This window comes from Xiphophorus hellerii, chromosome 11, assembly GCF_003331165.1.
Source record: "Xiphophorus hellerii strain 12219 chromosome 11, Xiphophorus_hellerii-4.1, whole genome shotgun sequence".
In the NCBI taxonomy this organism is placed as follows: domain Eukaryota; kingdom Metazoa; phylum Chordata; class Actinopteri; order Cyprinodontiformes; family Poeciliidae; genus Xiphophorus; species Xiphophorus hellerii.
In genome coordinates this window covers 721342-744170 of record NC_045682.1, presented here as the reverse complement: position 1 = coordinate 744170, position 22829 = coordinate 721342, and the positions used below count along the sequence as shown (strand labels likewise).

The 22829-nt window shown below is 38.1% G+C and overlaps 2 protein-coding genes and 1 long non-coding RNA gene across 4 annotated transcripts; 1 reads left to right on the top strand and 2 right to left on the bottom strand.

The window, feature by feature from the left end:
- Window positions 1-486: 486 nt before the first annotated feature.
- zw10 (zw10 kinetochore protein) lies at window positions 487-9220 on the bottom strand. Its single transcript, XM_032577201.1, has 16 exons — window positions 9020-9220; window positions 8323-8457; window positions 8141-8242; window positions 7982-8059; window positions 7043-7202; window positions 6728-6880; window positions 6024-6221; window positions 5796-5932; window positions 5536-5718; window positions 4405-4628; window positions 4247-4318; window positions 3996-4165; window positions 2999-3129; window positions 2563-2694; window positions 1644-1846; window positions 487-825 (listed from the first exon to the last, which is right to left on the bottom strand). The coding sequence occupies exons 1-16, from the start codon at window positions 9122-9124 to the stop codon at window positions 705-707; spliced, it is 2304 nt and encodes a 767-aa protein (XP_032433092.1). The 5' UTR covers window positions 9125-9220; the 3' UTR covers window positions 487-704.
- A 1602-nt stretch (window positions 9221-10822) lies between these two features.
- On the top strand, window positions 10823-21715 carry mks1 (MKS transition zone complex subunit 1). Of its 2 annotated transcripts, XM_032577268.1 has the most exons (18): window positions 10823-11121; window positions 11206-11327; window positions 11448-11500; window positions 12144-12311; window positions 12487-12581; window positions 12703-12831; window positions 12993-13097; window positions 13554-13662; window positions 13747-13803; window positions 13961-14003; window positions 14083-14145; window positions 14850-14920; window positions 14998-15067; window positions 15899-16006; window positions 16369-16502; window positions 17152-17234; window positions 20594-20691; window positions 21532-21715. In XM_032577268.1, exons 1-18 carry the CDS (start codon window positions 11045-11047, stop codon window positions 21633-21635), a joined length of 1689 nt encoding a protein of 562 aa, XP_032433159.1. In that variant the 5' UTR covers window positions 10823-11044; the 3' UTR covers window positions 21636-21715. The 2 variants fall into 2 exon arrangements, with proteins under 2 accessions (XP_032433159.1, XP_032433161.1); XM_032577270.1 differs by lacking the exon at window positions 10823-11121 and having other exon boundaries at window positions 11247-11327; window positions 12703-12775.
- Window positions 17532-18114, bottom strand: LOC116728924 (uncharacterized). Its single transcript, XR_004341044.1, has 2 exons — window positions 17675-18114; window positions 17532-17602 (listed from the first exon to the last, which is right to left on the bottom strand). It is a non-coding gene; the product is annotated as an uncharacterized LOC116728924 (long non-coding RNA).
- Window positions 21716-22829: the final 1114 nt, after the last annotated feature.

The window sequence follows — 22829 nt, the reverse complement described above, 5'->3', positions numbered from 1 at the left end:
TGCAGCTCAAAATGATGTAACATTTGCTTCACTGTGGATGACGATATCTTCAGTCAGCATAAACCAAACATGCAAAACATGTTCAACTCTGGGACTCAGAACCCATCTCCTTCCTAGAAAGTTAGATGGACATTAACATACTTGCATATAATTCTGTGAATCAATGAACATGCCTATGAAAGTGTACCTTAGGGTTGAAGCAGATCTGTGTAAGTCCTTAATTGTCATTCTGATGTCACATCAGAAAGTAGTGCTGCCTTACAATGGAAAATATTAAATAGATTTAGGCAATAGATGCATGATAAAATAATCAATCCCAGCATTCCTTTCCAACACCAACTCATGAGTTTCAAGCATTCGATTACACCCAAATATGTTGTCTGACCACATTATTAAGAAAAGTAGGCAGAACAAAACATTTTCTTTCAAGGTCCAAAACTGGGTTGTTTCTCATTCTCATTTATGAGGAAAACAGAGAGTACAAGGTCAAGTTGAAAAGAAGTACAGTATTTGGGTTTATTTAAATACATTACAGAAGAATTCAGTTTCATGTCATTTGCAAGAAATTGACATGGATGATCTGTTAATCTTTCATGTAGGTGAAGGTTTTACATGAAACAATGAGTAAAAGTAAGGTCAGATTTTCCACTCAGCAAAAAGGTGCAAAACAGTCTGCTTGGTGCTTTTGTTGTTTTTCCATTAGTCTATTTGATCTTGGCTAAAGCAACAGCTCTCCTCTCAGTGTTCTGAAAGAGAGCTCGGACCAGACTCTTCACCTCCGAACTGGAGAACTCTACAGCCAGTGGACCCTTTCCATCAGTCCATCTGAGGAGAAGAATCCCAGAAAGAAGAGTCAAAATTGGAGGGGGAAAAAAGGGTTTTTGTGAGTTTACTTTCCATAAGAAACACCACTGGAAAGATTGTAATGATAAACAATAAACCAATTAATCACATGATAAATTAAAATGAGCTTGAGTATTTACTTTTAGACAACAATCATTAGAAAGATGCTCGTCTTCAATATTGTTAAAAAGCTGCTATTTTGAAAAATGCTCCAAACATTTGACTCTCAGTAGGAAGCAGATAGTTTGCACTACTTGTCACTTTTGCCTGTTTCCCATGTCTAAGGGGACATTTTTAAAACTAATTTTGGTTACAGAGATTTCATAATCCATTTTAATTATTGGGGTGTTTTGTTTATTTTGAATATTTAAAATGTTTTCCAGTTCCTGAGTTAGATGGTCTTTAAAAATTAAGGTTTTTGATCTCCAACAGAATGCTCTTGCATTATTATGCCTTCATTATTGTAATAGTTAAAAATGATCTCAAATGACAAGATCATTTGTCACAATAATTTCACGGATAATTTATTGTCCAGCTACAGTATATTTGTTATTGTGACAGGCAAAACATTGGGTCAATTAATTTAATTTTTACACAATTTATACAGCCTTATAATTACTTTAATCCCAACTAAGTAGAAAAAAAGTTTTTTAATGTTTGAACTCACTTAATATTAAATAAATTCTTTAAATATTTTAACATTGTCCTTATCAATACCTATTTAAAAAAAAGATCAAAGCCTCAGCTTGTGCTTTCAGAATGAATTCTCTTTGTACTGTCACGACTTTAGCGGTTCTAACCTGTCAACGATCTCTTGCAGGTTGGCTCGTAGCACAATGACGAGCTCCTTGAAAGCGCTCCACTTCTTCACGTAGAGTGGCACCTCCTCCTGATACTTCTTATTTTTGTTCTCCTCAGCCAGGGGAATGAAAACCAGCGGGCCTTCCTCAATGATGGTCTGGCATAGGGTATGGAGGTGCTCTCCATCCTCAGAGGAAATGTCCTGCACATAAAACCCCAATTAGTTCTATATGCTAGATGACAGATAGTTGAAAGGATGAATACAACTTTTAGACATCTGGATAGAACATTAAGGCTGGAGAAAATGTCCTTTCCCTTACTTATCTAGACCTGGAAATCAAATTCCAACCGTTTTCCTCATTGTATTGGAATATTAAATGTACTCAATATGTGGGTAAGTTTGTCATAAAGTGTCTTAAGATCTTATGAAAGCATGTATTTTTGAGTTTTTCTTTTATACATTTAATAAAAGACTTGGGTGTCAATTTTCTAAATGAGGTTACACTAAAAATGTAATAAAAACATATTACAATGAAGACTTGAGCAGAAGGCCATTACAATACGGAAAACACAGTAAACTTTTACTTAAAGGTTTTTTCTTTTTCTTGTTTTAAAGTAAATTCCATAGCAAAATGTAATAAACTAAGTACAATCTTAGGAAGAAAATTGTGAGCATTTTTCTAAGCTACTTATTTAACTCCATATATTTTATATAGTTTACGAAAAGGAATCTTGCCTTCTTAGAATTCAACAAATCCTTTTGGTCTGAAGCTGACTAATCTTAGCAATATTTGGTTCACCGTGAATTAAGAACAACATACAGTAATTTAAATTAACTTTTAACCCACCTTTAGTACATCACATGTCAACAACACATAAATGTAAACAGCATAAAAAAAAACCAAAAAAAAAACAAACCTCAAGCATCATGATTTTAGTAATAATTTCTGTGATGGCCGTGTTGAGCAGGTTGCCCATGGCTTTACAATAGATGCTGACAGGAAGCACGTCCTGCCACACAGTTCCCAGCTGCTTCAGCTGATGAATCACCTGCACATACACAAATACATCAGCAATTAGTGAGAAATCGTGTATAAATGAAAAAACATTACATAATAAAATAGCATTTTTTTCCACGTATCAGGAGTACATTTATTGTGTACAAGAGCTTGAAGTTTATTCATAAAATATAAATATATAAAACTGTTCCCGTACGACATAGACGGACACCGACAGTAAGCCAAGACAATGCCTTATTTACATTGTCACATCCCCACATAAACCTGCTGCAAAATGAAACAATAAAATCTCACTAGACACGCTGAACCGATACAGGTCTCTCTCTCTCTCTCACCTGTCTTACTGCTTTGCTAGCTGCAGTGTAGTTGTCCTCATCGTCCAGGTTGCAGAAGTTGTGGGCCGTGGACAGTCTCTCAAGGAGTTCAGCTCTCTGGACGTTCAGCTGGGCCAAAAAGCACTGAGCACCTAACAAACAGAGGACAGTCTGAAGCTTGTGCAGATCTAAATGTGTGTGGCTCCACAAATATACAAATAAACTTTCAGGAAGTTTTTAATGGCAAGATTTTTTACTTGTTTTCTAGAAAGTTAGAAAACCGAAGCCCTCTTCTTGACAAGCTGGCAAAATGTTTAGATATCTCTGCATTAAACACCAACTCATTATAAAGACTTTTTAAGACCATTATGAATTAAATGTAAGACTAGGGATGCTCCGAACAGGAATTTTGTTGCCAATTCCGATACCGATCATCCATGAGGCTGATCTCTGCCGATCACCGATCATTGCTGATCGCCTGGAATGGCTGTTAATTTTTCGCTTTAGGTATAAATGATACTATATTATCTGGCAAAATGGAAAAATTATCTGGCAATAAATTCACCTAATTTAGACATAATAGACATATTTTAATACATATCTAAAATCTTTTTCTTTAATTTACATGCTGCAGCTTTAAGCAGACGTTCGGTGTGAGAGTTCACTGTCTGGTGGAGAAGAAGGGAAAGGACATTTTCTCCAGTCTTAATATTCTATCCAGATGTCTAAAAGTTGTATTCTCCATCTGTGAAATATTACTACCAGTAGCGCGTAGCGGCGGTCCAAGAGCGAGAGCAGAACCAGCGTCTTACACCGGCAGCTCAAAGACTTGAATTGTTTTACAGGTTATTTGTTTAGCTTTCTGATCATCATGCTCTATTAGGACCATCATGCTCTTCCGGGTGAGCATGATGTGCACCGCTTTGCCTCCTTTTTCATGGAAATCGGCCAAATATGATCTGTGGCCGATCAATCGGCACACCTCTAATGTCTATATTTTTCTTAACTGCTGGCTCACCCAGCTTTCTGAATCCAGGCACCATGTCAACAAAAGTCGCAACGCCCTCGCTGAGGGGCTGTGGCAGGTGGGCTCGAAAATGGTGCCCCAGTGTGAGCAGGTGGTGCGCCAAGTACATGCAGTTGTTGTGCTGGACAGCAGCAAGGTGGGGAAACTTGAGTAGGTTCTCCCTAAAAAAAGTAAAATTACAAACATTCATCTCTCCAGAGACAGTACTTGGTTTATGCGACTTGGGACAGAAGCATTCTTACTTGTGGTATGTCGGCACAACATCATAGAAAAGCTGGAAAATGTTTCTCACTGTGAAGAAGAGCTGCAAGGCGCTGAAAAACAGAGAGACATATTAGCTGGGTTTTTCTCCCAAGAGGAGGCCGGCTGCATTTAAACAGTTAAAGTCTCTAAAACTTACCACTGAGTGGAGCTTCCTACAGCTTCACACAGCGTGTTGACAGCCAGCTCCATCAGCTGTTGCACAGACTCACTGATGCGACAGACTGGCAGGCCCAGACTGCAGGCAGACAACTGCTTGGAGTTCTCCATCGACACCTCTTCCTTCACCACCTCCTGCTTCACTTTCACCTCTGAACCGGGAGGAGGGAGTTTGGGCAGCCGCAGTTTCGACTCAGGGCTGATCTAATGGAGGAGAAAAGAATCGAAGCTACTGAGAGAAACAGACTACAGGAACTTGACAGGGGGGAAACAATGTGAGGATGCTGCTGAAAAATTCCCACATATTTTTTAAATCAAGATTCAATTCTAGTCCAGGCGGAACTGTGCCACATTGCTTGATTCACTTTTAATGCTTTCGTAACATTTTTTTCCCTCTTCCGTCTTGTTGTTATTGTCTTTTTCATCATCTGTACTTGTAAACTTAATCATTAAAAATAAGTATGAGAATTAGGGCTGCAACGAATGATTATTTTAGGAGTTGATTATTCTGATGATTAATCAAATAAAATAATTGGCAGATTTTACAAATTTTCCATAAAACCTCAAACATTTTTATTCAATATTAGGACTATATTAAAATATGCAAATAAACAATTCAATTTCATTTGAGCTAAGAAAACAAACTTTCTTTTGCCTAATATGCAATACAACATTCCTTTAGTGATTTTAAACCAGATCAAGCTAAAACTGCCACTTGAGGAGTTTTGGGTAAAACATATTTACATATAACGGTGTTTTATCTTAAATTCTAAATGTATATATTTCTTTGTACAGTTTAGGTTTAATTGCTGCTCTGAATGCACTGTTTTTTTTTCAGCATATTGCTTCTTTTTGAATCTGTTTAGTCCAGTTAGTAAACAATTAATTGATTGCTAAATTAGTTTAAAATCTGATAAAGTGCATTTTTCCCATAATTAAGAGTTGATTATTTACTCTTACTCATTAAGAATTGCATTCCACAATCAAGGAATAAGAGTTGATTATAATTAACTCTTATAATTGAGTCCTTAGCATCTACAGCACTATATTCATACATTATAAACCTCCATTTCCTGTGCAGACCTGACCTTGACTGTTGATGGAAACGTACTTTAACCGTGTTGTGCATCTTGGAGGTCATGAGCTTGCGCGCCGCTACGATGACGTCCCTGCACTTCTTGCTGGCAAAGTGGCAGTTGACATCTCTGGCGTATTTGAACAGATCTGTGGAATTGAGCTGCAGATACTCCATATTCTTCAGAGTCTCCTCGAATGCTTCCGTCTCTTTAATCACCTTGGACACAGAAAATGTGATTCAGTCAAAAGCATGATTCAATAAAGAGGCAGAGTTGAAGTGTTTTGGGTACGTACAATGTTGTATCTTTCAAGCTCGCTGCTGTTGGTGGGTATAGAGTACACAAGACAGTCATGGATGATGCACTTTGATGTTTCCTCCCAAACCAACTCTCCAAGGATAGCAGAGAGCTTTTTATCTCCAATGGAAACATCTTTATGGAAAAAAAACAAAACAGCAATTTGATTTTAGCCTAAGACTATCTCAAGATAAAAAATATAATATCATTATATGCCTTTTTCTACCCAGCAGGTGCATGTGTAGGGTCTTTAACAAGAGCAGTAGTTTCTTGTAGACTTGAGAAGGAGTGGATCGCTCCTTGTTCTCCTCCTCTAAACACTCCAGGCCCAAAATGGTTCCCTCACCTTGTTGCTCGGACACAATAAGCTCAAGGGATGCATACATAACCAGCGGCTTCAGCATGTTCTTCAACAGAACCTGACCTGAAAAGAAAAAATGAAAAAAGCTTGAATGTGCAGCACAAAAACAAAATAAAAAGATTTCATCAGCATAGCTTCTAGTCAAAGTTCCAAACTTGAACATTTGCAGCTGTCGAGCAACTACTTTATTGAAAAATAACTAAAGTCAAAACAGACAAGTAGAAAGAAGGATGGACAGATGGAAGAATAAAAGGATGTATGGAGAAAATAAGACTGAAAAAGGCAAACAGATAGAGGTACATGTTTAGACAAGTTGCGACCTATTTTGTTGTCCATTCCCACTCTTGGCTGGTGGTCAAGAGCTGAAGAAAACAATTTCAAACTCTACAAGTGGCTCCCGGGACACACTTTGGACATAGCTGGTTTAAACATATATGTCTAGACAGGAGGATCAGGGAATACATGCATTCCATGTATTGAGTTGCATTTTTACATTCTATTTCCTTTTTCCAAGCTTATGCAAACCTGTGCAAATACACAGAAAATTCTAAAATGTTGCTTGTTCTTACTGAAGAGTTTGATCTTGTTCTGAAGGTCTCCCTGGATCGCTAGAGCTTGCAGGACGGAGCACAGCAGAGGGGTTGGCTTCTGCTCAAGATCTTTACTGTAGGCTTCACTCAGCACCAGCTCTACCTTATGGAAGGTCTTCGGACCTGCAAATTCTAAAGAAAAACTTTCAACCATCACTACTACTGCTACACAGATAGTCAAAGAGGTATATTCGAAACTGTACACAACAGTTTGGGTAAATATTGGAAATATTTAAACAGAGAGAATTTCTTAGCTCTTTTCCACTAGACCAACTCCAACTAAAAATGTCTCACCCTTTGTGGACGGTATTCTCCAGATGACGAGGCGTTTCCACTCGTCTCCCAGGTGGTAAATTAAATTCTCTCTCTGCACTGTCAGCTCAGAGCTCAGGGAACTAAGCAGAGGAACCTGGGATGTTTTCCAATCCTTCAGTGAATCCACGTTTTTCCACGCCTGTACAGGAAGATGATCCATATACATGAATGTTTTATTTAGTTAAAAAAAATGTATGATCGGCAGCTGTAATTTCAATATTCACATGGATACTCAACCAGGTTTTTCCCTTTTTTCCTTTTGTAAATTCATTTTAATTAATAATGTTAGTTGTAATAGTTAGTTGAAAGCTGAAGTACCTCTGACCTTGATTTTTTTTCAATAAATGAAGCAGTGAGATATTAATTTAAATATTAGAAAAAGCTTAACGATTTAACATAATTAGTGATTAAGCTTTTAACGTTAGGCATTTATTGCCTGAAAAGTTAACACACACACAAACATAAAGAGAAATACGGCTTCATAAAGTCTGTGCACAACACAGAACAGAAAAACCCAGCAAACACTGTGTGACTTTAATCAACTTGCACTTAGCTGTCAGATTATCAACTAGGAATTCAAAAACCAAAGTAATGGTGTGGCAAGCAGAAATAAGGGATGTCCTTTCAATGTAATTTAATAATAAAAAGAGCTGAATGTGAAAACTTTGGAATTTGTATTTTGTAGAAGATGGGAGAGTCTGGAACAGCTTAAATTTCTTTTTTCTTTAGAAAAATGTAAAAAAGAAAGAAAAAAAAATCAAGAAATTTAGCTAATAATTCAGCTAATTTTATAAAATATTTTGAAGCTGAATTAAAGAATATTTTATTTTTCATAATCCTGCAAAACAAATCATGCCTACAGGTTGAGCAATTGCATCACCATCTAAACATTTAATCTATAAGGAAAGCAGATCTTACTTTTTCCAGATGGGTGGCAGCATCGACATACTTTTTCTCCTGTAGTGTTTTGTTGAAGTCTTCCATCGCACTGTGAAACTGAATCACAAAAAAATAATAGTAGTAAAATGAATCAAAGGCTGCAACATCCAGCAGAAAAGCTCAACAAATACCATGTACCTCTTTTAAATGTTCAAGCATTTTTATGATCATTGTGTTCTTCTCCAGCTGCTGCTTCAGCTTAATGTATTCATTCACTGCCACATGGATGTTCTGCTGCACCTAAATCCACACAAGAAAAAGCTTAATAGTCACAATGCTGCATAGAGTAGAGTGTCACTTGGACTAAATTTTATCTATACCTCAAATTCAATGCAGTTTTTAAGAGTTTCCATTTCTTTAGAGACCATATCAACCTGCTGCATCAGGTCCTCTGATGCTTGAAGGTTTGGGAGAAATTCACTGTACTTTTTGTTTATCATGTCGCACACTTCCTCCTGCATTAGAACACAGAGAAATTTGATGAAGAGGACTTTAGTGCATCAGCAGTCATATAACAGAAATACAAAGTTGAATGTAGCGTCCATCCATGTTGGTGAATGTTGTCATTCACTCTACAAATTTGGTCTTTCAGGAAGAAAGACATACGAAACTACGGTAGTTTATATGATCAGAGCATCTGTAAAACCTCAATTGCCTCTTCAGCAAATACTTGCATTAAATTTTCAGAAATGGATTTGTTTAAATGTAAAAATATAGTAAAACTAATGAAATAGTGAGAAGTGCAACATTTTTGCAGCAAGGCTGAAAAACCTGCATTCAAGGACACCCAAACAGACAATTAACAAAATGTTTTATACCTTTTATAACATCATGGCAGTCCTGTAGATGTACTGAATTCTGTTAAATAACTCTATGACTACTTTCTGAGAGATTAATGTTACTTTAAATCTCTCAACGGAGCTCAGCTAACAGCTAGGTGTTCACATCTAATCAAAGTTCAAACTTTATTTCACACTAATGTTAGCAGCGGCTAAAGCTAGTCAGAAAAAAAACTACCTTGGTATCTTCCACCTTCCGGGACATCCTGCTTATTTTGCTGGCCAGGTCCTCTTTCTCCAGCTTCCCGGAGCTGGCGAGCACCTCGGTAACAAACGAAGCCATACTGCAGACTAATGTTATAATGTCTGAACAACACGACGACACATCAGCAGTAACAGTCCACCCGCGCTAAGTACAACCCGCCTCCGCTACTTCTTCTGTGGTGGAGGTTGGGGGTGAACTACTGCCCCCTACTGGGCAAAGTATGCTGATATGCTCATCATTGGCATAAATGTCACTAAAGTTGGGCTTTTTGTAATGCCTTTGAACTGTTTTTTTTGTCAAAGATTAAATGATTACACAACCAACTACAAATGTATTTTAAAAGAAGAGTTGGGTGCGTAAATATAAATTTTTTGCAAATCCTAATTCATGGGGGGGCAAATTATATAAGTTCATATAGGCGCACCAACATTTTTATAGCCACGAACAAGCTTCAGGCAAAATTCTGCTTAAAATATAGTTTGGCTCTTTCTTTTTATCAGAAATTGCAGAGCTAAATTGTCGTGGTTGATTTTATGACACAGACATGGCAAGGTAGTTCATACATTTTAATGAGTTTGATGCTGAAGCCTTTACAGAAGTCTAATGTCAGTCTGCTTCCAAAACCAAGTCTGAACTTCAAGGTCCAGAGCTGCAAGTGGCTCTTTACCTTACTTGATTAAGGAATTAAGTGAAATATTGTCCTGTTTTGTTGTTGTTGTTTGTATTTGTTTTATTTGTTTATTTTGTGCCCCCACCATAAAAGACTGGTCCCATCATAATATTGTTCTAGAAAATCCAGCATTGTTATTGTGATTTTGTTGGAACAACCATTTTCAAGTTTCAACTTGGTAGTTGTTGATTTGAGGATTAGATGTAAAAGATTTGAAAGTATGGTTCTTATTCTATTCAGTTTTTCCACTGCAGCAGTACCACTGGCAGTGACACACCTGCCACCATCATGTTTGGCAGTCACTAAAGTGGTCAGTGTTCTTCATAATATTGTTCTTGGTCTGGGCATATGTAGAATTTACTGCAGCTATGGGGCTTCAATGGGATTTTGTGCAATATATCCACTCAGGGAGAACTCACATTTCACAAGCATCTTATTTAATTCAGTTTTAAGCTTGTCCTGATGTGATATTTTTGCTTAATTGTATTTTTAATTGTGCAGTATATCATTGTGAATAAATGTTTTGTTCAAAATTTTCTGTGTTTACACCTTTTTTTCATACTCTTGGAAATAGTGGATAAATAAAGTTTGATTTCCTTAACCATTTCCTTTGCCTGCATTTGTATTCTTACCATGAAAACCAAATATAATATGCTCATACCTCAGGGAACATTTAGCATCAATATAATAATTTGAACAAATATAACAAATTTCCTATTATTATTATTATTATTATTATTAAATAAATAATAATTATTAGAGTTTGCATGTTCTCCCTGTGCATGTGTGGGTTCTCTCCGGGTTCTCCAGCTTCCTCCCACAGTCCAAAAACATGACTGTCAGGTTAATTGGACTTTCTAAATTCTCCCTAGGTGTGAGTGTGTGTGTGCATGGTTGTTTGTCCTGTCTGGCTCTGTGACTGGCGACCTGTCCAGGGTGTACCCCGCCTCTGGTCCGGAATGTTAGCTGGAGATAGGCACCAGCACCTCCCGACCCCGCTAGGGATTATTTTTTATTGGCGTTTCTTAGATTTTCATCCAGATCAGTAGATGGCAGTAATGATCAATGGAGATCTCAAGCAAACCTTCATACTTTAAACGAAGAAAAAACCCCACCCAAAATCTCTATGGAAACGACAACCGTTAGTTGACGGTGATCTGTGCCGAACATTCGGAATCTTCTTCCTTTAGCTGCTGTGCTGATTAACTACCTCATCGAGTATTTAGTTTATAGACCTTCCACCTATAAAGTGTGTCTGGTTAGCAAATGTTAAGTTGATGCGGATTGACTGGCTAATGTAGAACACTGGTGGCTGTAATTGTTTGATAATGGCAGAGTGCTGGAACACACACACCGGAGATGCTGTTTATCGCTCCCGGGATGCCATCAAAAACTTAAAAATAAAGTAAGTAGCTTCTTGAATAAAGTTGTTAAATGTGACTGATAAAGGTCGGTTTCCATGGTATTCACATTTCTGTTCGCACGCCAGAGTCCGTATACAGAGGGTGACCTCCACAGCGGTCCTCTCACAGCACCTCCAGCACCAGGTTTTGTCCCAGAAATGCAGGAAGGATATTGAGCTGAAGACTCTCACCTCACAGGGCCAGACAGGTACTGTAACTACTTTACGGAACGGACAAATAGTGATGGGTCAAGAGCATATCAGAGGATGTTTAGTCACTGTAATGAGAGTGGATCTCAGTCATTTGGTATCTCGTTTTTTGTTGACAGGCGACAATGAAGAGGAGGTAGTGGTTGGCTGGCAGGAGAAACTCTTCAGCCAGGTAGAAGTTTTAGTGGTTTAGTGTGTTTGTCCCTGAAAACCAACAACTGGTCTAGCAAAACACCTGATTATATGCCCTTTTTGGTATTTGGACAAATATTCTACATGTTTTACACATTACAAATTATGTTGTAAAGAGTTGCTAAAATTCAAAAATGTACAATTTAATCAAAGTAATTTTATAATTTAACCCATGTTCCATCATTTGTGCTTCATCAACTTCAGTGCTACTTCAATGATTTTCCTTAAGTTCCAATCTGTTCTTTTTTAAATTTTAATTCTGTATTTGGTTTATACAAAACATGTCCTCTGTTTTGGTGTCCAAACTAACACTGTCTGGACCACTGGACAGGATGACAGTTGTTTTAAATGTCCTTCACTTGTGAGTATCTATTGAGACATCTTTAAACCTCCTTAAAGTCTTCAGCTGTGGTTATTCCTCGTCACTTTTATTGCATTTTACAAAATATTTTATGGTAATTGACTTGAGTTTCTTGATTATTTATAGTACTCAGTATTGCTGACATGTATCTTAAATATCACAGTCTCTAAACATGTCATAAAAACCACATGGTATCATAGGGTCTCCTATTTTTTGCCACATGACCTTAGCTCCTACCTCATGTTTCTGTCCGTGGTTCCAGTATGAAGTGGAACTGTTCCAGAACGAGGCAGCCTGTCAGACTCCGCTGGACCGCCAGTATCACTCAGAAATCAGGGCTCTCAACAAGGCCAAGGGGCGACGCAATCAGAGAATTTTCACATACACTGATCACGATCGATACACCAACTGTTTCCCACTCCACCAACTGGTGAATTTCTTTAAAAAAAAATTTTTTTAATTATTATTATTGTTATTGAATAAAATACTCTTCCAGAAGTTGGATCGAATTAGTTTTAACTGTTTGCTATACTCTGCATCTCTGCATAGTTTATATTTTTGATTGATAGCTTTGATCTTGTCTTTGATTTCCGTCTTGAAAACAGCACAATGACTTGGTCTCCACGACCAAATCAAGTCCCACCTTTCTGGCTGAGAGGATGGCCAGTGTCAGACACAGACGGCAAGAGAGGCGCACCATGTAGGTGAAAATCCAGCGCAGGCAAACATAAAATGGTTAAACAAAATAATGCTCAAATTTTTGCCTGAAAAAAATGGATGTGAAAAGTCCAATGTTACAAAAATATCTATTGTTTTTATAGGGATAGTAGCATCACTAAGTCAAGAATCATCAACTGGGATCCCACAGATGAGTTTGTCAAGAGCAGTCATGTGGTAAATAACGCCATGCAGACCATGCACATCATGGGTGACTTGGGCCCACCTGGAAAGTAAGACTATGAGATATGTTCATCATATATGAAAACTGATATGTTTCAAGTTCAAGCATATCAAGTGGTGATGATTTTACCATCATCACTTTTCACCAATCAACTTACTGAGAGTGCCTATTGTGAATATTATTTCATATTCTTTGCACCTGCTGTCTCAGGTTGGGCCAGAAAGAGAATGAGTGTTTGCTGGCAACCATAAAAACCGATGGTAGTGGAACTATCATTGTAAAACCCAACTTCAACAAAGGCAGAGAGCCCTACAGGCAAGTTTACAACACATCATAGCAAAAGGAAAGACAAGGAGGATCCTCCTAATCTTTTCTACATGTTGTCAAAAACTCCAGTGTGTTTTGCTGGGATTTTCTGTGATGTACCCACACAAAGTAACTCAGAATTGTAAAGGGGAAGGAAAATGAAGAATAGTTTTCTAAAAATGTTACAAATCATAATTGAAAAATTGTGACATTCACTCATATCCACCCTTTTTACTGTGGTACCCTTTAATTAGATCCATTGCAACCACTTACCTTCAGTCGTCAACTAATTTTTAGTTGACTACTGAATCAAGTTGACTACTTGTATCAAAGTCCTGGGAAATATGTGGAAGAAGGCTCATGAATATTTTTGCAAAGCAAAGCAAATAAAAATTCTGAGAATTTCATTGAAGAAACAATGTTAAGGAAATCAGCTAAAAGTCAGAGTGATGCTCTGTTTTGCAGGATTGTAACAGATGGGGAGAAGAGAGAAGTATGGCGCTTAACTTTGGAGAACGCATCCAGAGTGATGAAACCAGAGGAGCGAGAGAGAGAGCAAATCATGTACAAAGATGTATGAGATTATTTGTGTTCACTTGCTGCATTATTGGAGTCAAAGAACCAATATATTAATACATTCTCTTTTGTTTGCTTGCAGTTGTATAGCAGACACAAGGAGTACCTCAACAGCCTTGTAGGACAGGACTTTGAAATGGTAAAATACATATTAACAGAAGAAACACTTGTGTTGTTGATTGAACAGTTCAGGCCATACGGTCCAAACCTTAAAAATATTTTGTAATATTTGAAGGTATTGATTCAAAATTAGTATAATACAGTAGATTAAATATTATCTGCGCTTTGTCCTGCAGCCTCCTGTAGGTATCCTACGTTACCTGCTGCACGGAGAGATAGGTAAGGAAAGGTGTTTGGATCTTATTATGGAGATTCACATTTATACTTTGAAACTCCCATGTATCTTTCTTCTTTCCAGTGTCGGCTAACGACTTTGAATACGATAACTTGTACATCAACTTCTTCATGGAATTGCCAAATAGTGAGTCACATATAGTATGTATTTTTGGTTGTGATCGTGTTGAGGTTTAATTTTACCAGGTTACTTTTAGAGCAGCATATTACTGCAAAGATCATTCAAGTCTGGATAATAGCATAAAAATTTCTGTGCTCACCCCTCAGGTTATGTGTTTTCTAATATTTCCCTTTAGCCACTTAAATTTCAGGATGAAAGTCAATTTTCAAGATGGTTGAGGTTTACGAGTCAGAAATTATTGCCAGAAAACGTTACCCATTTTGATGACTTGAATTAACTTTATGTCACATCAGATGTTTTTGGTGAAGTCATCCTATTCATACAACTTTAAATGTAGCAAAATCAGAAACTGGAGGACTTTGCTGTTTGCGAATCTCACACCAGTAGTCATCAACTGGAAGAAGATGAAGATGTGTGACACAGACTGAGAGGCAGTTGTCTTAATGGTTAGCATTAGCTTTCACTAATTGTTTTGCTTGTTTAGTGGTTTAGTGGTTAGCTTCTGCTAATTTTTTATGTGCAAAAATACAATTTTCTTAATGATTATGACAACCATCTTTAAACTTTCAGTGGCTATGTGTTTTTTTTTTCTTCAAAAAAGCAGAGTCCTAGGAACATCTGTGCCCAGTTCGGTTTTTGTATTCACATGTGAAAGATTTTGCTTAAATATTGAATTATCTGCTGCATTATTTACTTGATATGTGTTTAAGATTGGTCCAGCTTACCGTTCCAGTCGATGTCAGGGGTTACTCAGACCTGCAGGACCAAATCACTGGGGAAGGTGTGTACTTTATTTATTAACTTTAGAGAATCACTGAAGAAATGTATTAAAACCTGTCATTTGAAATCTGTCAACAGGAAAACATAGCGTTCTTCAGCTACCCTTTCAGCTTTGAGGCTTTTCATATGAGTGAAAAAGAGAACGAAGGTCAGCAGCCCTTTGAATTTATTTCTTGCATAAACAACACAAAAATGTGGTTTAAAGCATGAAGGAGAATTGCCCCATGTACACTGACATAAATATTTTGTTAAATACATTTCTGGTCTTTTTGCATCTCACCTTCACATGCAAATAAAGTTTTTTGTTTTTTTTTAAATGATGTTGAAAAACTTCCTTTGTAGTGAATGTAGATTGGATATCTGGATATTATTGATATGCTTGATCTACATTTATTTGCTAGAAAATATAAAACATAGCAAAGCAGTTTTTTCTATTACAAATCTGTCTCACTTTATCATGACTGCTTCCACCAAATTTCAGCTGTAAGGTGAAGAAAATAATGTGAGCAAACAAGAGAAAAATGTATAGTTTCACAGAAAATGTGAATTACAGTTATTTTTAGCCGTGCTCAGGATCTTGTTCTTTAGACTTTGATGCAGTTAATTACAAGGTTATTCCCAACCCTGCTTCAATAAGAATGGAGTCATACGCATTCTTTATATGGTGATTATTTTTCAAGCACAAAGAAAAAGTTTTCATGTAAAAAATATCCAGAGTCGTATAAAAGGTTCTACAAAGGTTCAAAATTTCACTACATCTTTCTATAAAACAACGACTGAATAACTTGAAATAGAATAGAATATTTCAAGTTGGTCAGTCTTGAAATATTCAAGAATAGTATAGAATAGAATAATCCTTTATTTGTCCCTCATTTAGAAAATTCAGTTTATTAACAGCAAATATACCAGCTGAATTCAAAGCATACAGAAACACCTAAAAATTGTTAATATTAAAAATAAGACTTCTTTTTAATTTCAGAATTAATACCCCAGTGGCCAGTGCTTTACTTCAAAGTTCTGTCCCTTGACTTCTGGCAGCGTTACCGAACTGAAGGTTACGGATATCTACTGTTTCCCGACATGCCTGGTATGAATCCTCCACTAAAAGCTGGGGCTGAGGTTATGAAGCTACAAAACGTATAACTTTTTCTATTTTTGAGATCAGTCTTTTATTCTGATTTGTGAAACTTTTCTCTCTCTCTCTCTCCTTTTTTTATTTTTATTTTTATTTTTTTACATTTACTAACAACTTGTGAAAGTCTTTGCTTATATTTTACCAGAACTTAATGCTAATTATTCATTTTTGGCTTGATGGTGCAACATTACAAAACCTACATATGATAAATTAATGTGGTAAAGGTCAGAACATAAATTAACTACTGCAAAATATGATTTAGATGTGAAATGTTTTGTTCTAATAGTCTGCAATATCTGTTGCATCTGTGCAAGGTAAACACACAGTGACATGTCACACATGGAGACCTGTTCAGATGGGGACAGTTTCTGCTTTGAGGCGCTTCTTTATCGGAGGTTCTGCAGAACTTGAAGACAACAGCTACGTCAGAGTACCAGGGACGTTTAAGGTAGACTTGTAACTGTTAAACTGCACATAGAGTCCAGTCCATCATATGAGATATCTTCCATTTATTTATTGTTCATTTATTTTAGTAACTGAAGTCACCAAGTGAAACATTATATAGATTAACTACATAAAGACTGCTATTTTCAAGCTTTTATTTCTGTTGATCATAATTTTCCACTTTCAACAAATGAAAACACAACATTTAAAATACTACAGACAAATGAAAAACTTTTTTTAATACAGAAATGTGGGCTTAGTTAAACATGTGTTTAATGCTAGCAGGTGTTTAACACCTGCTAGAGGTTTGTTAGTTTTAAAATGTACTTTTAATCTGACAAACAAACCTAACTGTTTGTCAGACACATATCCTGTACTATATATAGCACATATAAAATAGGATAAGCATTACATATCCTATTTTATGGAAAATGACTACATATTACATCGAAGTGGATCTACAGGCTTTCCTAAACATACCCTTTGGCATCTAATTTTAATAAAAACTGTTGTGGGGATCACATTTATTGTTTATCTCTAACTTAAAAGTATCTATGTTTCAAAAAGACAAATGCAGACATTTGCAAGAGTAATGAAAGATTTAAAGCCCTCAATGTTTAGATGTTTAATGTTATGTTTGTGTTTGGCTTCAGGGAGAGAGGCTGAGTCGCTTTGGCTTTTGCACTGAAACCACAGGAAGTGTTACCTTTAGGCTGTACTGCATGCAACAAGCCAGGTAAACTCCTTCCACACATCCAGCTAACTAAAAAGAACAATGAATCAATTGATGAATACATTTTATATTAAAAATTTTCTGTTATTTCAGTCAAACGGGCCTACATAGAGTGTTTGTTGCTACTAGTTGAATGTTACTTTCATCTGACCGAGCCACATGGCTCCAGCTCTGTTCCCATTAGCATTCAGCAAACTCCATTCAGTCACAGTAAGGATAGTAGGAGAGATGGTGTCTAGTGGTTGTCTATAAGGACACTCGGTGGGGACCCGGAAATTCAACCACACACAGGAGTTTGCAAAGGAAAAAACAAGTTTAATTTAATTTTCAGATTCTGGTTGCTGCTCAGGATGTGATCATCAAACACAGCACTGAGAAAAGAGGGGAGAAGGCTGGTGATGCACTGATAGAGGGGTAACTTAGAAATGTTCAGCTTAACTGACCTGTAGTGCAGTGGACAGGTGGAGCAGAGGAACCAGGTAGAACAGGCTGCTGTGGAATCAATGAAACTCTCCACAAGGATATCCAAGAGGCAACACCCAGGGACTAAGACAGTAATCAGGCAGAGGTCATACACGGGAGGGCAGAGAGAGCAAACTTAGCTTGAGGGGCAGGCAATACTCGGTGGTCGTGAGGCAAAGCTTGGGTCAGGGTCCAGAAATCCAGAACAGTTGGGATCCGTGAAGGGCTTGGCAGGGGGGGGGGGGGCAATCCATGGACAGAAAAGGGTCGAAGAAACACTGAAGGCTTGGAAGGAAACGCTGGATCTCTACTGGCTCATGGCTGTCGATAATCTGGCAAAGAGGCAGAGGCTGAGAGGTGTTTAAGTAGGGCGGGGACCAGGTGGAATGGGTAAGCAATCAGGCGTGGCAGGTGAGCTGAATGAGTGTTTAAGCACAGCATGGACAGGACAGAACATGAATTGTGACAGTACCCCCTCCTCAAGGTCCGGCTCCAGAAGGACCACATGGCTGGTCAGGATTGGACCGATGAAACTCCCTGATCAGGGATTTGTCCAAAACATGTTGGACCGGCTCCCAGGAGCGCTCCTCTGGCCCGTATCCCTCCCAGTCCACCAGGTAATGCATGGACCGACCCCAACGTCTGGACCGAAGGAGACAACGCACAGTGTAAGCGGGGCCTCCATCGATGATCCGGGCGGGAGGAGGGAGTCTGGAGGAGGGTACCAACCGTGAAGTGAAAACAGGTTTGACACGTGACACATGAAAGGTGGGACAAACCCTGAGAGTCCTGGGAAGTTCAAAGCCGAACAGCCACAGGGTTGACCACTTTGAAAATTGGGAAGAGTCCTATGAAACAAGGAGCTAGCTTGCGGTTTTCAATCCACAAAGGGAGGTCTTTGGTGGATAGCCAGACCTTTTGTCCTTTGAGGTAGGTGGGTGCTGGGAGTCTGCGACGATTGGCAAATCTGGAACATAAAGCAGAGGTCTTCAGAAGGGCCCTGCGGGCCTGACGCCATACCTGCTGGCACTTCAAGGCAGAGGCATGCGCAGAAGGAACTCTAATGGGCCTTTCTTGAAGGGACAACACAGGAGGCTGGTAACCTTAGACTGTATAAAAGGGAGACAGGCCTGTAGAATTAGAAGGGAGAGAGTTGAGTGCATACTCCACCCACGGTAGGTTTTGTGATCAAGAAGAGGGATCATGTTCACAGAGCATACGAAGCTTGGTCTCCACTTCTTGGTTGATCCTCTCCATTTGAGGGTGGAACCCTGATGAGAGACTCACCGAGATACCCAGGAGACCACAGAATTCCTTCCAGAATCTAGAGACAAACTGGGGTCCCATGTCAGAAACAATGTCAGTAGGCAGACCATGCAGGCGGAACACCTCCCGGGCCAGAATCCCTCCCAGCTCCTTGGATGAAGGCAGTTTGCGAAGTGCTATCAGGTGGGACATCTTAGAGAATCGATCTACGACTGTGAGAAGGGCAGAATGGTTATTGGAAGAGGGCAAACCAGTCACAAAATCCATGGATATGTGGGACCATGGGCGGTGTGGAACAGGGAGGGGTCGTAGAAGTCTAGAGGGTGGCCTACGGGATGGTTTAGCCTGACAGCAAACTCTGCAAGCCTTGATGAACTCAGTAACATTTCGTAGCATGGTTCCCCACCAGAAACAACTTCTGATCACTAACAGGGTCTTAGTGACTCCTGCATGACAGAAAAGTCTAGAATCATGGCAAAATGACAGTACCTCAGGAATTAGGTGCTCAGGGACAAACAGTCGCTCTTTAGGACAGTACTCAGGGACGGGGCTTTGTTGATGGGCTTCTCTTATTGTCTGCTCCAGCTCTAGCTTGGAAACTGCTAGCCGCACAGATGTGGGGAGCACATAATCCTCTTGCTTAGCCCCATGCCCCTCCTTCATAGTCTCATGAAGCCTGGAGAGTGCATCTGGCTTAGCGTTCTTACTCCCAGGTCTGTAAGACAGTGAAAAATTAAAATGACTGAAGAACAAGGCCCACCTGGCTTGCCTGGGGTTGAGTCTCCTTGCTGACTTGAGGTACTGCAGATTTTTTGAACAGTCCAAACCACGAAGGGTTCCTTAGCTCCCTCAAGCCAGTGCCTCCACTCCTCAAGTGCCAGTTTGACTGCCAGCAGTTCACGGTCACCAACATCATAATTGGTTTCTGAAGAAGACAGTTTTCTGGAAAAGAAGGCACATGGGTGAGTGCCTTTACTACTGGCTCGTGGCTGTCGATAATCTGGCAAGGAGGCAGAGGCTGAGAGGTGTTTAAGTAGGGCGGGGACCAGGTGGAACAGGTAAGCAATTAGGCGTGGCCGGTGAGCTGAATGAGTGTTTAAGCACAGCATGGACAGGACAGAACTTGAATCATGACAGTTGTCATGGAGATGCCATTTTTTGCTGCAGTTCTGCAGCTGTGAGCTTTGCAGACTTTTAAAAACTCAATTACCATGCTGCTCTGTTTGCATTGCAAGATAAACTTTGGTCTACTTGAGAAACCTTTTAAAAAACAGATTACTTAAGTTAACATTTGTTTACTTAACTCCATGCTCTACCAGCTGAATCATGCAAGACAGCAAACATAATCATCAATCAATAACTAAAGAAATTACTCACATAATTAGAGTTGTGACAAAATAAACAGCTGACTGAAATACTAGAAAAATATTTGCCACATAGTAGAGAAGATTCAGAAGCATGCAGATGAAAAAAAGGTCTTACCATTATTATTATTATTATTTATAAATGGTTAAAGTCTAAATAAAATGACAAAATGTCAGATTTAACTCCTATATGCAATACACACTTTAATCTTACCAAAGAATAATTGAATGTCTGGTTCAATGTATGCATATTTGGTTTGTTGGTTTCAGGGCCTTTGCTGATGCTGCCCTTCTGAAGAAGAGAAGACAGAAAGTGGTCGACCACCTTGGAGGTTTTAGCCAGCAGGGAATGGTCTGCAGCATTCTGGGTAAAAACTGCTGACATTGAATTTCAGTTTTGATTTTAGGGAATTTGTGGTTGGGTTGCTGAAACTGCTCTTTCCATGTATGTTATAAACAGTTAGAATTTTTCTAAGTCAGTATAAAGACAGCAGAGATGACACCAATTATTCAGAGATGATTTTTATGTGATATTTAATTTTAATCAAACGGAAGAATTTACAGGCAACTGTGGCTCTGTGGGTAGAGTAGTTGTCTTGAGATCTGACGGTTGTAGGTTTGATTCCAGCTTCCTCTTGCTACATGTCTATGCGACCCTAGGCAAGGCACTTAATCTCAAACTACCTACTGATCTGTATATCATATAAATGTGTGTGCATGGTGAATGGGTGAATGTGACTCGAATCTAGTGTAAAGCACTTTGAGTGGTCAAAATGATTGGAAAAGCGCTATATAAGTTCAGTCCATTTAAGAATTTAGCTTTTCTGTCTCCTCTCCTCTTTGTGGGGTCTGTGAGACCAGTTGAAGTGTTTCTGTCATTTGGAGGCTTCAAGCACAAAAAATGAACATCTGTTAGCTCTATGACATTTTGTGGCACTAGAAGTTATGTGCAATGTAGTTCATCATATTTTCTATGTATTAAAATCTGATTTGAAGACTTAAATTTAACAGCATCATTGGTTTATTTTATTTTATTTTTTCAAATAATCTAAGAAAAAATGTATCTTAGAAACAGGACATGCTTACATCAATATGTCCTTACAGTTGAAATTTTTATGGTTTAAAAATCTGTTTGAAGTCTCCTTTCCATATCATTGCTCAAAATAAAATAATTATGATTTTTCTTGCACCTGTTTGTTTCCTTTTAGAGGCCTACCAGAGGGCTCATAAAAGGCTGCAAGAGGCCAGAGAAAGTCTTCCAAGAGATGTTCTTAACTCTGCTGCCCAACTCCAGCCGGAGTCCTCTGCATAGGAGTCAAAATGAAGCTGAAAGCAGAGCCAGCATATCATCTGTGCATACAGAAACACAAATGTGTTCTGAGTAATAGCTTGGTAAGCAAAGGAATACTAAGTTGCTTATATTCTTTTGTTTCCCTTTGGCATTATATTATTTCATAGTTATTGTTAGTCTTTGGTTAAAAAAGGACTGACTTTCAAAGACAAAATATTCTTTTTCTAATACTTTTGTCATTAATTTTTCATTCAATTTGTAACATTATGGATCTAGTGACATAAACGTACAAACACAAAAATTTGCTTATCTGTGTGTAGTTTTTTCCTTTGTGAATATAGCCACTTTCAATCTGTTGTCACATAAAATCTATTTATGTGACAATACAGTAAGTTTTACAGGAAAGCTACTGAGGGTGAACATCACATTGCCAATATTAGCTGTTGATCTAAGCTCAAAGACTTCAACTTTGAGCTGAGTAGTGTTTAGCATTGTTTGCAGGTCACATAAGAGAACCTGTCCTTCCTACAATAGAAGTCTGGAAGATAGTTATAGGTTTGGAATTACCCAGACCTGAATCTGATTGATAATCTGTGAGAATTACCTTGCAATCTGGTAGATTTGAAAAGTTTTTGTGAAAAATACTCAGACTTCTACCCCCAAAGACTGAATGCTGTAATAAAAGTAACTAAGAGTTCTTCAGTAAAGTATTAATTTAAAGACTTGCAGACTTATATAACCACAGTATTGTTTCCCAAACAAATAGATATAAGTTTTTTCTTTTCACTTGAGTTGCACAAGATAGTTTGGGGCATTTTTTGTCTTTCTTTTTCTTTTTTCACATCCAAGTGTGCACTGTGTAGGCCTATTATGATTAAAGGTCATTATTTTTAAAAAACTGAAACATTAAGAAACGCGACTTGAACCTGTTAAATATGCGTAACTTTGCATTCCAATGAAAACGGGTTCTTAAAGTGTTGCGTTCAAAACCGTGGGACATTAGTTCTGACAGCAAAAATATGGTTAATGTGAAAAAGATAAGAATTCCTGTGTACCTCTGAGCCCAGACTAGAGATGTTGTTGTTAAAAATAAACAAGCAAAAAGATTTTGGAAACAAACATCTTTGAGTTGTTTAAAATGTTAAAAACATTTAGTAAAACTTTCACTAACTGTTAAATCTACTAATTTGTAAAATCAAATATTGCTCATTTAAA

What these genes read in the sequence shown, in the direction of transcription:
- zw10 (XM_032577201.1), bottom strand. Translation starts at nt 9,124, where the DNA reads ATGGCTTCGTTTGTTACCGAGGTGCTCGCCAGCTCCGGGAAGCTGGAG. An exon ending in GTAGGAAGCTCCACTCAGTG is followed by an intron (nt 4,319 to 4,404) that starts GTAAGTTTTAGA and finishes TCTGTTTTTCAG; the next exon opens with CGCCTTGCAGCTCTTCTTCA. An exon ending in GTTGTGCCGACATACCACAA is followed by an intron (nt 4,166 to 4,246) that starts GTAAGAATGCTT and finishes TACTTTTTTTAG; the next exon opens with GGAGAACCTACTCAAGTTTC.
- mks1 (XM_032577268.1), top strand. Translation starts at nt 11,045, where the DNA reads ATGGCAGAGTGCTGGAACACACACACCGGAGATGCTGTTTATCGCTCC. An exon ending in GACTTGGGCCCACCTGGAAA is followed by an intron (nt 12,832 to 12,992) that starts GTAAGACTATGA and finishes CTGCTGTCTCAG; the next exon opens with GTTGGGCCAGAAAGAGAATG. An exon ending in TAGGACAGGACTTTGAAATG is followed by an intron (nt 13,804 to 13,960) that starts GTAAAATACATA and finishes TTTGTCCTGCAG; the next exon opens with CCTCCTGTAGGTATCCTACG.